This window comes from Triticum urartu, chromosome 4A, assembly GCF_056163025.1.
Source record: "Triticum urartu cultivar PI428250 chromosome 4A, HENAU_Tu73, whole genome shotgun sequence".
Classification (NCBI taxonomy): domain Eukaryota; kingdom Viridiplantae; phylum Streptophyta; class Magnoliopsida; order Poales; family Poaceae; genus Triticum; species Triticum urartu.
In genome coordinates, this window is record NC_141876.1 from 589,605,291 (window position 1) to 589,620,315 (window position 15,025).

The window sequence follows — 15,025 nt, forward strand, 5'->3', positions numbered from 1 at the left end:
GAGTGTTGTCTACGTACCCTCGTAGACCGGAAGCGGAAGCGTTAGCACAACGCGGTTGATGTAGTCGTATGTCTTCACGGCCCGACCGATCAAGCACCGAAACTACGACACCTCCGAGTTCTAGCACACGTTCAGCTCGATGACGATCCCCGGACTCCGATCCAGCAAAGTGTCGGGGATGAGTTCCGTCAGCACGACGGCGTGGTGACGATCTTGATGTTCTACCGTCGCAGGGCTTCGCCTAAGCACCGCTACAATATTATTGAGGATTATGGTGGAGGGGGGCACCGCACACGGCTAAGAGATCAATGATCAATTGTTGTGTCTCTGGGGTGCCCCCTGCCCCCGTATATAAAGGAGTGGAGGAGGGGACCGGCCAAGGAGGGTGGCGCGCCCAAGGGGGGGAGTCCAACTCCCACCGGGAGTAGGACTCCCCTTTTCCCTATTAGGAGTAGGAGAAGGAAGGAAGAGGAAGGAGGGAGGAAGGAAAGGGGGGGCCAGCCCCCCTCCCAATTCGGATTGGGCTTGGGAGGGGCGCCCCCTCCCTTGCTCCTTTCTCCTCCTTTCCACTAAGGCCCAATAAGGCCCATATACCTTCCGGGGGGTTCCGATAACCTCCCGGTGATCCGGTATTGTCCCAATCTTACCCGGAACCTTTCCGGTGTCCAAATATAGTCGTCCAATATATCGATCTTTATGTCTCGACCATTTCGAGACTCCTCGTCAAGTCCGTGATCACATCCGGGACTCCGAACAACCTTCGGTACATCAAAACTCATAAACTCATAATATAACTGTCATCGAAACCTTAAGCGTGCGGACCCTACGGGTTCGAGAACAATGTAGACATGACCGAGACACGTCTCCGGTCAATAATCAATAGCGGAACCTGGATGCTCATATTGGCTCCCACATATTCTACGAAGATCTTTATCGGTCAGACCGCATAACAACATACGTTGTTCCCTTTGTCATCGGTATGTTACTTGCCCGAGATTCGATCGTCGGTATCTCAATACCTAGTTCAATCTCGTTACCGGCAAGTCTCTTTACTCGTACCGTAATACATCATCCTGCAACTAACTCATTAGTTGCAATGCTTGCAAGGCTTAAGTGATGTGCATTACCGAGAGGGCCTAGAGATACCTCTCCGACAATCGGAGTGACAAATCCTAATCTCGAAATACGCCAACCCAACAAGTACCTTCGGAGACACCTGTAGAGCACCTTTATAATCACCCAGTTACGTTGTGACGTTTGGTGGCACACAAAGTGTTCCTCCGGTAAACGGGAGTTGCATAATCTCATAGTCATAGGAACATGTATAAGTCATGAAGAAAGCAATAGCAACAAACTAAACGATCAAGTGCTATGCTAACGGAATGGGTCAAGTCAATCACATCATTATCTAATGATGTGACCCCGTTAATCAAATGACAACTCATGTCTATGGCTAGGAAACTTAACCATCTTTTATTCAACGAGCTAGTCAAGTAGAGGCATACTAGTGACACTCTGTTTGTCTATGTATTCACACATGTATTATATTTCCGGTTAATACAATTCTAGCATGAATAATAAACATTTATCATGAAATAAGGAAATAAATAATAACTTTATTATTGCCTCTAGGGCATATTTCCTTCAGTCTCCCACTTGCACTAGAGTCAATAATCTAGTTCACATCGCCATGTGATTTAATATCAATAGTTCACATCACCATGTGATTAACACCCATAGTTCACATCATCATGTGACCAACACCCAATGGGTTTACTAGATTAAATAATCTAGTTCACATCGCTATGTGATTGACGCCCAAAGAGTACTAAGGTGTGATCATGTTTTGTTTGTGAGAGAAGTTTAGTCAACGGGTCTGCCACATTCAGATCCGTAAGTATTTTGCAAATTTCTATGTCAGCAATGCTCTGCATGGAGCTATTCTAGCTAATTGCTCCCACTTTCAATATGTATCTAGATTGAGACTTAGAGTCATCTGGATCAGTGTCAAAACTTGCATCGACGTAACCCTTTACAACGAACCTTTTGTCACCTCCATAATCGAGAAACATATCCTTATTCCACTGAGGATAATTTTGACCAATGTCCAGTGATCTACTCCTAGATCACTATTGTACTCCCTTGCCAAACTCAGGGCAGGGTATACAATAGGTCGGGTACACAGCATGGCATACTTTATAGAACCTATTGCTAAGGCATAGGGAATGAATTTCATTCTCTCTCTATCTTCTGTCGTGGTCGGGTTTTGAGTCTTACTCAACTTCACACCTTGTAACACAGGCAAGAACTTTCTTCTTTGACTGTTCCATTTTGAACTACTTCAAAATCTTGTCAAGGTATGTACTCATTGAAAAACTTATCAAGTATCTTGATCTATCTCTATAGATCTTGATGCTCAATATGTAAGCAGCTTCACCGAGGTCTTTCTTTGAAAAACTCCTTTCAAATATTCCTTTATGCTTTGCAGAATAATTCTACATTATCTCCGATCAACAATATGTCTTTCACATATACTTATCAGAAATGTTGTAGTGCTCCCACTCACTTTCTTGTAAATACATGCTTCACCGCAAGTCTGTATAAAACTATATGCTTTGATCAACTTATCAAAGCGTATATTCCAACTCCAAGATGCTTGCATCAGTCCATAGATGGATCGCTGGAGCTTGCATATTTTGTTAGTACCTTTAGGATTGACAAAACCTTCTGGTTGCATCATATACAACTCTTCTTTAATAAATCCATTAAGGAATGCAGTTTTGTTTATCAATTTGCCAGATTTCATAAAATGCGGCAATTGCTAACATGATTCGGACAGACTTAAGCATAGATACGAGTGAGAAAATCTCATCGTAGTCAACACCTTGAACTTGTCGAAAAACTTTTTGCGATAATTCTATCTTTGTAGATAGTAACACTACTATCAGCGTCCGTCTTCCTCTTGAAGATCCATTTAATCTCATTGGCTCGCCGATCAATGGGCAAGTCAATCAAAGTCCATACTTTGTTCTCATACATGGATCTCATCTCAGATTTCATGGCCTCAAGCCATTTCACGGAATCTGGGCTCATCATCGCTTCCTCATAGTTCATAGGCTCGTCATGGTCAAGTAACATGACCTCCAGAACAGGATTACCGTACCACTCTGGTGCGGATCTCACTCTGGTTTACCTACGAGGTTCGGTAGTAACTTGATTTGAAGTTACATGATCATCATCATTAGCTTCCTCACTAATTGGTGTAGTAGTCACAGGAACAGATTTCTATGATGAACTACTTTCCAATAAGAGAGCAGGTACAGTTACCTCATCAAGTTCTACTTTCCTCCCACTCACTTCTTTTGAGAGAAACTCCTTCTCTAGAAAGGATCCATTCTCAGCAATGAATATCTTGCCTTCGGATCTGTGATAGAAGGTGTACCCAACATATTCTTTTTGAGTATCCTATGAAGATGCACTTCTCCGATTTGGGTTTGAGCTTATCAGGTTGAAACTTTTTCACATAAGCATTGCAACCTCAAACTTTAAGAAACGACAGCTCAGACTTCTCGCCAAACCACAGTTCATACGGTGTCGTCTCAACGGATTTAGATGGTGCCCTTTTTAACGTGAATGTAGCTGTCTCTAATGCATAACCCCAAAACGACAGTGGTAGATCGGTAAGAGACATCATAGATCGCACTATATCTAATAAAGTACGGTTATGACGTTCGGACACACCATTACACTGTGGTGTTCCAGGTGGCGTGAGTAGTGAAACTATTTCACATTGTTTTAACTGAAAGCCAAACTCGTAACTCAAATATTTTACTTCTGCGATCATATCGTAGAGACTTTTATTTTTGTTACGATGATTCTCCACTTCACTCTGAAATTCTTCGAACTTTTCAAATGTTTCAGACTTGTGTTTCATCAAGTAGATATACTCATATCTGCTCAAATCATCTGTGAAGATCAGAAAATAATGATACCTGTCGCGAGCCTCAATATTCATTGGACCACATACATCAGTATGTATGATTTCCAACAAATCTGTTGCTTGCTCCATTGTTCCGGAGAACGGAGTCTTAGTCATCTTGCCTATGAGGCATGGTTTGCAAGCATCAACTGATTCATAATCAAGTGATTCCAAAAGCCCATCAGCATGGATTTTTTTCATGCGTTTTACACCAATATGACCTAAACGACAGTGCCACAAATAAGTTGCACTATCATTATTAACTTTGCATTTTTTGGCTTCAATATTATGAATATGTGTATCACCACAATCGAGATCCAACAAACCATTTTCATTGGGTGTATGACCATAGAAGGTTTTATTCATGTAAACAGAACAACAATTATTCTCTAACTTACATGAATAACCGTATTGCAATAAATATGATCCAATTATATTTATGCTTAACGCAAACACCAAATAACACTTATTTAGGTTCAACATTAATTCCGAAAGTATAGGGAGTGTGCGATGATGATCATATCAATATTGGAACCACTTCCAACACACATCGTCACTTCACCCTTAACTAGTCTCTGTTCATTCTGCAACTCCCGTTTCGAGTTACTACTCTTAGCAACTGAACTAGTATCAAATATTGAAGGGTTGCTATAAACACTAGTAAAGTACACATCAATAACATGTATATCAAATATACCTATGTTCACTTTGGCATCCTTCTTATCCGTCAATTACTTGGGGTAGTTCCGCTTCCAGTGACCAGTCCCTTTGCAGTACAAGCACTCAGTTTCAGGCTTAGGTCCAGACTTGGGTTTTTTTACTTGAGCAGCAACTTGCTTGCCGTTCTTCTTGAAGTTCCTCTTTCTTCCCTTTGTCCCTTTACTTTAAACTAGTGGTTTCGTTTACCATCAACACTTGATGCTTTTCTTGATTTCTACCTTCGTTGATTTCAGCATCACGAAGAGCTTGGAATCGTTTCCGTTATCCCTTGCATATTATAGTTCATCACGAAGTTCTACTAACTTGGTGATGGTGACTAGAGAATTCGGTCAATCACTATTTTATCTGGAAGATTAACTCCCACTTGATTCAAGCGATTGTAGTACCCAGACAATCTGAGCACATGCTCACTGCTTGAGCTATTCTCCTCCATCTTTTAGCTATAGAACTTGTTGGAGACTTCATATCTCTCAACTCGGGTATTTGCTTGAAATATTAGCTTCAACTCCTGGAACATCTCATATGGTCCATGACGTTCAAAACATCTTTGAAGTCCCGATTCTAAGACATTTAAGCATGGTGCACTAAACTATCAAGTAGTCATCATATTGAGCTAGCCAAATGTTCATAACATCTGCATCTGCTCCTGCAATAGGTTTGTCACCTAGCGGTGCATCAAAGACATAATTCTTCTGTGCAACAATGAGAATAAACCTCAGATCACGGATCCAATCCGCATCATTGCTACTAACATCTTTCAACTTAGTTTTCTCTAGGAATATATCAAAAATAAAACATGGGAGCTAAACGCGAGCTATTGATCTACAACATAGATATGATAATACTACCAGGACTAAGTTCATGATAAATTAAAGTTCAATTAATCATATTACTTAAGAACTCCCACTTAGATAGACATCCCTCTAATCCTCTTAGTGATCACGTGATCCAAATCAACTAAATCATGTCCTATCATCACGTAAGATGGAGTAGTTTCAATGGTGAACATCACTATGTTGATCATATCTACTATATGATTCACGCTCGACCTTTCGGTCTCCGTGTTCCGAGGCCATATCTGCATATGCTAGGCTCGTCAAGTTTAACCTGAGTATTCTGCGTGTGCAAAACTGGCTTGCACCCGTTGTAGATGGACGTAGAGCTTATCACACCTGATCATCACGTGGTGTCTGGGCACGACGAACTTTGGCAACGGTGCATACTTAGGGAAAACACTTTTATCTTGAAATTTAGTGAGAGATCATCTTATAATGCTACCGTCAATCAAAGCAAGATAAGATGCATAAAAGATAAACATCACATGCAATCAATATAAGTGATATGATATGGCCATCATCATCTTGTGCTTGTGATCTCCATCTCCGAAGCATCGTCATGATCACCATTGTCACTGGCGCGACACCTTGATCTCCATCGTAGCATCATTGTCGTCTCGCCAATCTTATGCTTCTACGACTATCGCTACCGCTTAGTGATAAAGTAAAGCATTACAGGGTGATTGCATTGCATACAATAAAGCGACAACCATATGGCTCCTGCCAGTTGCCGATAACTTGGTTATAAAACATGATCATCTCATACAATAAAATTTAGCATCATGCCTTGACCATATCACATCACAACATGCCCTGCAAAAACAAGTTAGACGTCCTCTACTTTGTTTGTTGCAAGTTTTACGTGGCTGCTACGGGCTTAGCAAGAACCAATCTTACCTACGCATCAAAAACCACAACGATAGTTTGTCAAGTTGGTGTTGTTTTAACCTTCGCAAGGACCGGGCGTAGCCACACTCGGTTCAACTAAAGTTGGAGAAACTGACACCCGCCAGCCACCTGTGTGCAAACCACGTCGGTAGAACCAGTATCGCGTAAGCGTACGCGTAATGTCGGTCCGGGCCGCTTCATCCAACAATACCGCCGAACCAAAGTATGACATGCTGGTAAGCAGTATGACTTATATCGCCCACAACTCACTTGTGTTCTAATCGTGCATATAACATCAACACATAAAACCTAGGCTTGGATGCCACTGTTGGGGAACGTAGTAATTTCAAAAAAATTCCTGCGCACATGCAAGATCATGGTGATGCACAGCAACGAGAGGGAGAGTGTTGTCTACGTACCCTCGTAGACCGGAAGCTAAAGCGTTAGCACAACGCGGTTGATGTAGTCGTATGTCTTCACGGCCCGACCGATCAAGCATCTAAACTACGGCACCTCCGAGTTCTAGCACACGTTCAGCTCGATGACGATCCCCGGACTCCGATCCAGCAAAGTGTCGGGGATGAGTTCCGTCAGCACGACGGCGTGGTGACGATCTTGATGTTCTACCGTCGCAGGGCTTCGCCTAAGCACCGCTACAATATTATCGAGGATTATGGTGGAGGGGGGCACCGCACATGGCTAAGAGATCGATGATCAATTTTTGTGTCTCTGGGGTGCCCCCCTGCCCCCGTATATAAAGGAGTGGAGGAGGGTGGCGCGCCCAAGGGGGGGAGTCCAACTCCCACCGGGAGTAGGACTCCCCTTTTTCCTATTAGGAGTAGGAGAAGGAAGGAAGAGGAAGGAGGGAGGAAGGAAAGGGGGGGCCGGCCCCCTCCCAATTCGGATTGGGATTGGGGGGCGCCCCCTCCCTTGCTCCTTTCCCCTCCTTTCCACTAAGGCCCAATAAGGCCCATATACCTCCCGGGGGGTTCCGATAACCTCCCGGTGATCCGGTATTGTCCCAATCTTACCCGGAACCTTTCCGGTGTCCAAATATAGTCGTCCAATATATCGATCTTTATGTCTCGACCATTTCGAGACTCCTCGTCAAGTCTGTGATCACATCCGGGACTCCGAACAACCTTCGGTACATCAAAGCTCATAAACTCATAATATAACTGTCATCGAAACCTTAAGCGTGCGGACCCTACGGGTTCGAGAACAATGTAGACATGACCGAGACACGTCTCCGGTCAATAACCAATAGCGGAACCTGGATGCTCATATTGGCTCCCACATATTCTACGAAGATCTTTATCGGTCAGACCGCATAACAACATACGTTGTTCCCTTTGTCATCGGTATGTTACTTGCCCGAGATTCGATCGTCGGTATCTCAATACCTAGTTCAATCTCGTTACCGGCAAGTCTCTTTACTCGTTCCGTAATACATCATCCTGCAACTAACTCATTAGTTGCAATGCTTGCAAGGCTTAAGTGATGTGCATTACCGAGAGGGCCTAGAGATACCTCTCCGACAATCGGAGTGACAAATCCTAATCTCGAAATACGCCAACCTAACAAGTACCTTCGGAGACACCTGTAGAGCACATTTATAATCACCCAGTTACGTTGTGACGTTTGGTGGCACACAAAGTGTTCCTCCGGTAAACGGGAGTTGCATAATCTCATAGTCATAGGAACATGTATAAGTCATGAAGAAAGCAATAGCAACAAACTAAACGATCAAGTGCTATGCTAACGGAATGGGTCAAGTCAATCACATCATTATCTAATGATGTGACCCCGTTAATCAAATGACAACTCATGTCTATGGCTAGGAAACTTAACCATCTTTTATTCAACGAGCTAGTCAAGTAGAGGCATACTAGTGACACTCTGTTTGTCTATGTATTCACACATGTATTATATTTCCGGTTAATACAATTCTAGCATGAATAATAAACATTTATCATGAAATAAGGAAATAAATAATAACTTTATTATTGCCTCTAGGGCATATTTCCTTCACTGAGGACCTTTGCAACACCTAGCTTGTTGCGCTCAGGGGCTTTGGAACACCTAGCTTGTTGCAAAGGTCTGCTGAGACAGTACCACTGCCCCGCCATGGCCGGAGCGCCACGGTCATGGAGCGCCACCGGCCGCCGGAGTCGCCGCGCCTCCTCTGACCCAGCACCTCAAACATCTGCCTCTATTCCTGCACAATGGCGACGAGCTCTCACACCGGGCACTGCACGACGACGACGAGCTCTCATACCAGGCACTCCTCTGGCAATTTCTGCAACTAAAGCTATGTTTCTGAAATATGCGTCGTGTTGCAATACTTGGCCTCGTACGCTCTAACGCCGGAACTCCTCCGACACTTCCTGCAACCGTGGTTACATTTCCAAAACAAGAGCCCTGTTGCAGAAGAAAAAATCTTCACCGTCGAACCATTTTTTTCTTTCTGAAACAAGACCTCTGTTGCAGAAACCTTCTGAAAGTAGACTCTGGCTGTGTTTGATAGTAGAGTGCTAAAAAAGCCCAAAGTATTAAAAACTACAGTATTTTAGCGTGAAGCTATAAGATACCACAGTTTTCAGATATCACGATATTTTAGAGTATTGAGAATACTTTAAGCTGTTTGGCTAATGTTGTATATCAACGTAATTAGCTAGCTAGCCATTTTCTCTTAGCTACCCAGCTTATCAAAGATGAAGAGAAAATCGAACTGCTGTGCACAGCGCTAGTTATGCTGAGGTGACTCGACGTGCCGCCGGCTGGCCCTCACCGCCGCACTCGCACAGAGAAAAGTAGGAGCGGAGGTGACTGAATTTTTCATTAGGCTGCAGAAGGCGGATCATTACGGCCGGTATTCTTGAGCTAGGTCTGCTCAGCGTACTCACCATTATTTATCTCTAGCAACGAGAGAGCAGCGGCTGCAGCTTGGGATTGAACAAGATAGAAAGATAGCGACCGGCTCGTTTTTCTCTCATGCTCAGTTTTTAAAGAAGAGGTCCTCTGTTGCTGAAAAAACTTCAGCATTGAACCATTTGTTTTCTTTCTGAAACAAGACCTCTGTTGCAGAAACCTTCTGAAACAATACGTTTGTTGAAAAAAAACTGTTTGCACGGGACTTTTGACCAGCATGAGCGCTCAATCAAATCGATCCGACTCACCATGCCACCATGCATGGAAAGTACCCATCCAACATGCACCATGCATGTTATTTGTATCCTATATACCTAAATACACAAGCCTAGCTACGTATTTATCTCAACATGGAAGCATATCATCTCATCATAACTATGCATGAAAAAGGTCCATCATTACATGTACTGATGTATGGAGAAATGTCCACTGCAACATGCAATTATGCATGAGAAAACGCATATTTCAAAAGAGTGAAAAAAATATGAAACTAAAATATTAACTTGTGAAACTGATTATTTGGAGATGATGGTAATTCATGTGTGTTTACGAATCAATATAGTCCTTGGATGATATCAATAATGCATGTCGGCAAGTATGAGACTTGTCTGTGAGATATTATGTTGTATGATATGTTTTAAATGGTCCCTGGTCGGATAGTGATGTGTGTTCATATCTTAGTATACTAGCATGCAACACATGGATGACTTTATCTCCACTAGTCACGGAGCATTTGATGCTAACCGGACTACATGGACCTGATTGGATCTGAGGTCATGTACGGGTGACCGGATCCGAGCTGGGATGGATGCCAGGTCAGATAGACTCAACAATGAGACGCAACGATAGGTCATCTGTGAGTCTCTAGTACAACATATGTTCTATGTCCTAAAACCTGAGTTGGCGCATGGACTTGAGGTGGTGACCCACCTGCTTTAGGCCGACCAAACGTTACTCTCCATAAATGGGTAGTTACCAAGGTTAGTTTCGGGCTTGTCCAGACTCATGCCGCGAGACATTGTCAAGCAGGATGGGATTTGCCCTCCGATCTAGAAGATATACTCTAGGTCCCTCGTGGACCTGGATAAGCATGGCCATGCCACAAGGATTATGAGATAATCCAGTTTTGAGGTCAACATCACTAGGACGAGAAAGTGGCATGGTACAATAAGGGTGACCGATTGGCCTTGAGCCCGACAACATATATCATGAGACAAAGGAAACAGAAGTGTGACACGGAGAACCCTAAAGTCTCGTCGCGCTGGCCAGGAGGCCGATAATAGTGTCGGAGAAGGCAGGGGATCGAAGATCTCCACGACGGAGAGCAAAGCACCGTCGGGAGGAGTAAAACCCTAACAGAGGGATAGGTATCGTTATGCTAAACTTGGGGTTGATATTTTTTTTCTAAATAATAAGTGCCACACGTGTGGCACGAAGTAACGCCGCCGTTACGTTTTTTACAACTAAAATTGTCATCCGAGGAAAAAAATCAAAAAACACTGAAACTTGCCATCCAAACAGAAAGTTGTTATGCTTTACCATTCTCGGGTAACTAAACTTACCAACACTTTAGGGCGGAATTGTTTCGTGCCAAACGTGTGGCATTTATTTTAAAAAAAACTTAGGGTTGGGTACCTTGTCCTATCCGAAGTGCCCGAGAGAAGAAAGATGGAAATATATTGCTTCATGGGCCGTGTCCGGGCTTGGAATCTGGGTTTGGCCGACGCGTACAAGAAGTTTCTTTTCTCCACACGCCTCCACGGAGTGGAGTTGTTCCCGTTCTCGATATCGTTTGTGATGGCCTCAGGCGCTCGCCGCCGCCGCCACCGCCACCGCCGAGCTCTCCCGATTTGTGGTCCAGAAGGAGATGACCGAATCAGCTCCCTCCCCGAAGACATGCTCATCCAGATCCTCTTGCGCCTGGGCAGCGCCCGCGACGCCGCGCGCACCGGTGTTCTCTCGCGCCGGTGGCGCGGCCTCTGGGCCCGTCTCCCCAATCTCACCTTCCGCGACGTCCCCATCAGCAAGATCGAAGCGGCGCTCGCCAGCGTCGCTCTCCCCGCAGCCGTTTCTCTTCTCGACATCCGTTTCCCGTCTTTTCCGTCGACGGAGTGGGGCAAGGCCGACGACATCCGCGCCAAGTCGCTGCTGCGCGCCGCCGCGCGCCTCTCACCGGAGGAGCTCGTCTTCGTCCTCCCGCAGCCTTCTCCTGTAAAACCAGACCTCCCCCTCGAAATCCCATGCCGTGCTTCCGCCGGGCCACATCGATCGAACTGGACATGCGTCACCTCCGCCTCAAGCCGCCGCTCACAGGCGAGCTCCCCGTGCTCGAGAGGTTGACCCTCTCCGGCAACATTGTCGACCTTGGCACCATACTCAGCCGCGCCACGCCTACGTGTGCTCAGCGTCACCTTTCGCGACGCCGATCCAGACTCGCTCATCGCGGCGCTCGCCTCCCTTGAAGCGGCTGCCGTGCTCGGCCTTGTCGTGTCTCTCCTCTGCCTCAACTACGTCACTATTCGTAGAAAGTACAAAATTGGCGCCGCTCGCTTCGCCTCCTTTCTCGGTGCCATGGCAGGATTCTCTCCCCAGGAGCTCGTCCTCACGGACGACAGTTACCATGAGTGCTATAATGTCGACCTGCCCAGCTTCCGTCGCACCACGGCGATCAAAATGAGCTTGAATTCCGTCCGCTTCACACTGCCACCGGCGGGCGAGTTCCCCGCACTCGAGAGGCTGTCCCTCGACGGTTGCACCGTAGCCGCCCTTGCCACATTGGTCGCCCGATGCCCCCGCTTGCGCGTTCTCAAGGCAACCAAGGATAATCATACACACAGCATTGTAGTCTACTCGACCTCGCTAGAGGAGCTTGACCTTGATGCTTATGGAGACACGGAATGCCGGAGCATTGACATTGGGACTCCGCTGCTTAAGCAACTGAAGCTGAAGGTCCTGGCCAACGCTGACCTAAACGTGCCCATCTCGGCACCAATGGTGGAGAAGGTCTTGTTGACACGCTTGTTTGCACAGTGGCCTCTTGTGTCTGATTTTTGGTTGCTCGAGAGGCTGAGGTTAGTGACGAGAGAGAGCTACAAATACAAAGATGGGGTGCTCAACAACAAGAACGACCAAGAAGGCGCATGTTCGAAGCCCTCTCGCATTCATGTCCTGATCTTGGACATATTTGTCCATGTATGTCTCTTGTCTGTCCTCTTTCTGAATCTACTAGATTTTTTGTTGCATCAGTTAATTCGACGATTGATGCCTAATAACTATGATGTCGTTTTGCAGAATCATTCTCATTCGGATGTAGCGCTGCTGAACTTTGCGCATGAGATGAACAAGCTTTCCGTTACCAACTTTTCTACATTGGAGCTAAATCTCAATACAGAGGGGCATGCTTTTGGAGCATTGATGTTACGTCTCCTTGGGATGCATCACATTCGTGTTGAAATATGAGATGGGCCTAGAGCTCATATGACAATTTCAGATTTAATCTCTAAGGGTCCATGTAGGTGGCATGACAAGGTGGTGGGAAGTTTAGTCCCACCCCGGAAGTGGAAGGAAAGTTGGAGTGGTTTATAAGGGATTCTCTCCCTCATGCTATTGGAGCTTGAGAAGAGATGAGGCCCTCGCGCATTCCGCCTCGTCCCGCCGCGCCGCGGGTTGTGGGATTGAGCCGAGCTCACTCCTATGCGCTTCTTTTTGCCGGTCAGGAATGGAGAGTCTTTGACAGGTAGGGCCACAGTCTGAGATGTCGGTAGAGTCTTTGACAGATAGGGCCACGATCTGAAACGTCGGATCATGGGCTACCGACTTGGATGTGGGTTCAGCCCACGTCTCTCCACGCGCGGCCGCACATATATATGTGGGGCACTGCCAACCCTAGCCGCCGCGAAAAACAAAACGCATCTCCATCTCCGCTTCCACGCCCACGTCGTTCCTCTGCTGCTGCTGCCGTCGGCGACTCCATCCCGTTCACCGCGTACACGGTTGACGGGAGAGCAGGCCTCCGAAACCCCGCCTCTCCGGATCCTGTACGGGAGAGGGGCGATTAGGTTTTTGGGTAGCGACTACGCGACTGCTCGCTTCTGTTCATCTACGTCCGCACCACCTTCGTCATCACCATGTCGACCGACGCCGACCGTGCCGCCGCTGAGAAGGCTGAGGCCGACAAGAAGGCCGCCGAGGATGCCGCGGCTGCTGTCACCGCAACCGCCACCGCGTGGCCGATTGGAGGGTATACATCGCTTATCCCTCTCGTGTTTCTTTCCGTTGTAGCAGTACTAGCGATATGCGTAGATGTTTCTACTATGTGCGTAGTACATGCTCTATTAGATCGTAATCAGTGTGTTATCAATGTTGTCCATGTCATGCTCATGATTTATTCATGGATTAATTTAATCAAAAAACTGCCTATTTACTTATCAATCCAAAAACCTAATTTGTGTAGGAGTTTTTTGAATTCTAGTTTTGCTGCTGCACTGAAACCGTCCCCGTTTACGGGGACGTACTTTAAGCGTTGGCAGACTAAAACCACCTTATGGCTCACGGCCATGAACGTGTTCTGGGTCGCCGGTGTGACTCCCACAGAAGCGATCGCTCCTGAACAGGAGAAGGCATTCAAGGAGGCCACTGTCGTGTTCCTCGGGGCAGTTCTGAGCGTGATTGGAGATAAGCTGGTTGACGCATATTTGCATGTGCGGTCTGCCAAGGACTTGTGGGAGGCGCTCGAATCTAAGTTTGGGGCTGCCGATGCAGGGAGCGAGATGTGTATTATAGAGCGGTTTCACTATTACAAGATGGTTGAAAACCGTCCTGTATTGGAGCAGGCTCATGAGATAATATGCATTGTTAAGTAGCTTGAGCTTCTTAAGTGCGAGTTACCGGGCAAGTTTGTCGCGGGCTGCATAATCGCTAAGCTCCCCAATTCCTGGAGGAACTTTGCCACCACTCTGAAACATCAGAGGCATGAATTCTCTGTGGAGGATGTCATTGGCCATCTGAGTGTTGAGCAGAATTCAAGGGCAAAGGACTTGCACGAAAAAGGGGTCGAAGGAACTTCTGTGGCCAATATGGTGCATCAGAAGAACTCCAATTCCCACAAGCCCAAGGGAAAGAACGTTGTCCAACAGAGTGCCGACTTTAAAAAGAAGGGTAAGAAGACCTTCAAGAAGAACAAGAAGGATGAGGGCTGCTTTACTTGTGGTTCGGTTGAACATTGGGCCAACAAGTGCCCAAACAAGTACAAGAAGCAAGGGCAGGATTCCAAGTCTGTCAATATGATTGTGAGTAATAATGAGAGTGGTGCATCTGGGTATGGTAATTTATTTGCTGTATTTTCAGTTTGGCCGTCCACCGATTGGTGGGTCGACACAGGTGCAGTGTTCATGTGTGTGCTGACATTTCATTGTTTTCTTCTTACCAGGCCACGGGTCACGGGTCCGTACTGATGGGGAATGGCGCGAGTGCTTCTGTTCTTGGTGTTGGTACGGTCGATCTGAAGTTTACTTCGGGAAGGATCGTGCAGCTGAAGAACGTGCAGCATGTCCCCGCCATCAAGAAGAACCTCGTTAGTGGCTCCCTTCTATGTAGAGAAGGATTTAAGTTGGTATTCGAGTCTAATAAATTAGTTGTTACGAAATATGGACTATTTGTTGGAAAGGGTTAT

At 46.0% G+C, this 15,025-nt stretch overlaps 1 protein-coding gene across 1 annotated transcript; it reads left to right on the top strand.

Annotated features, from left to right (window-relative positions):
• The first annotated feature begins 11,250 nt into the window (after positions 1-11,250).
• On the top strand, positions 11,251-14,216 carry LOC147976918 (uncharacterized). Its single transcript, XM_087521020.1, has 3 exons — positions 11,251-11,689; positions 11,786-12,425; positions 13,808-14,216. Exons 1-3 carry the CDS (start codon positions 11,251-11,253, stop codon positions 14,214-14,216), a joined length of 1,488 nt encoding a protein of 495 aa, XP_087377146.1.
• Positions 14,217-15,025: the final 809 nt, after the last annotated feature.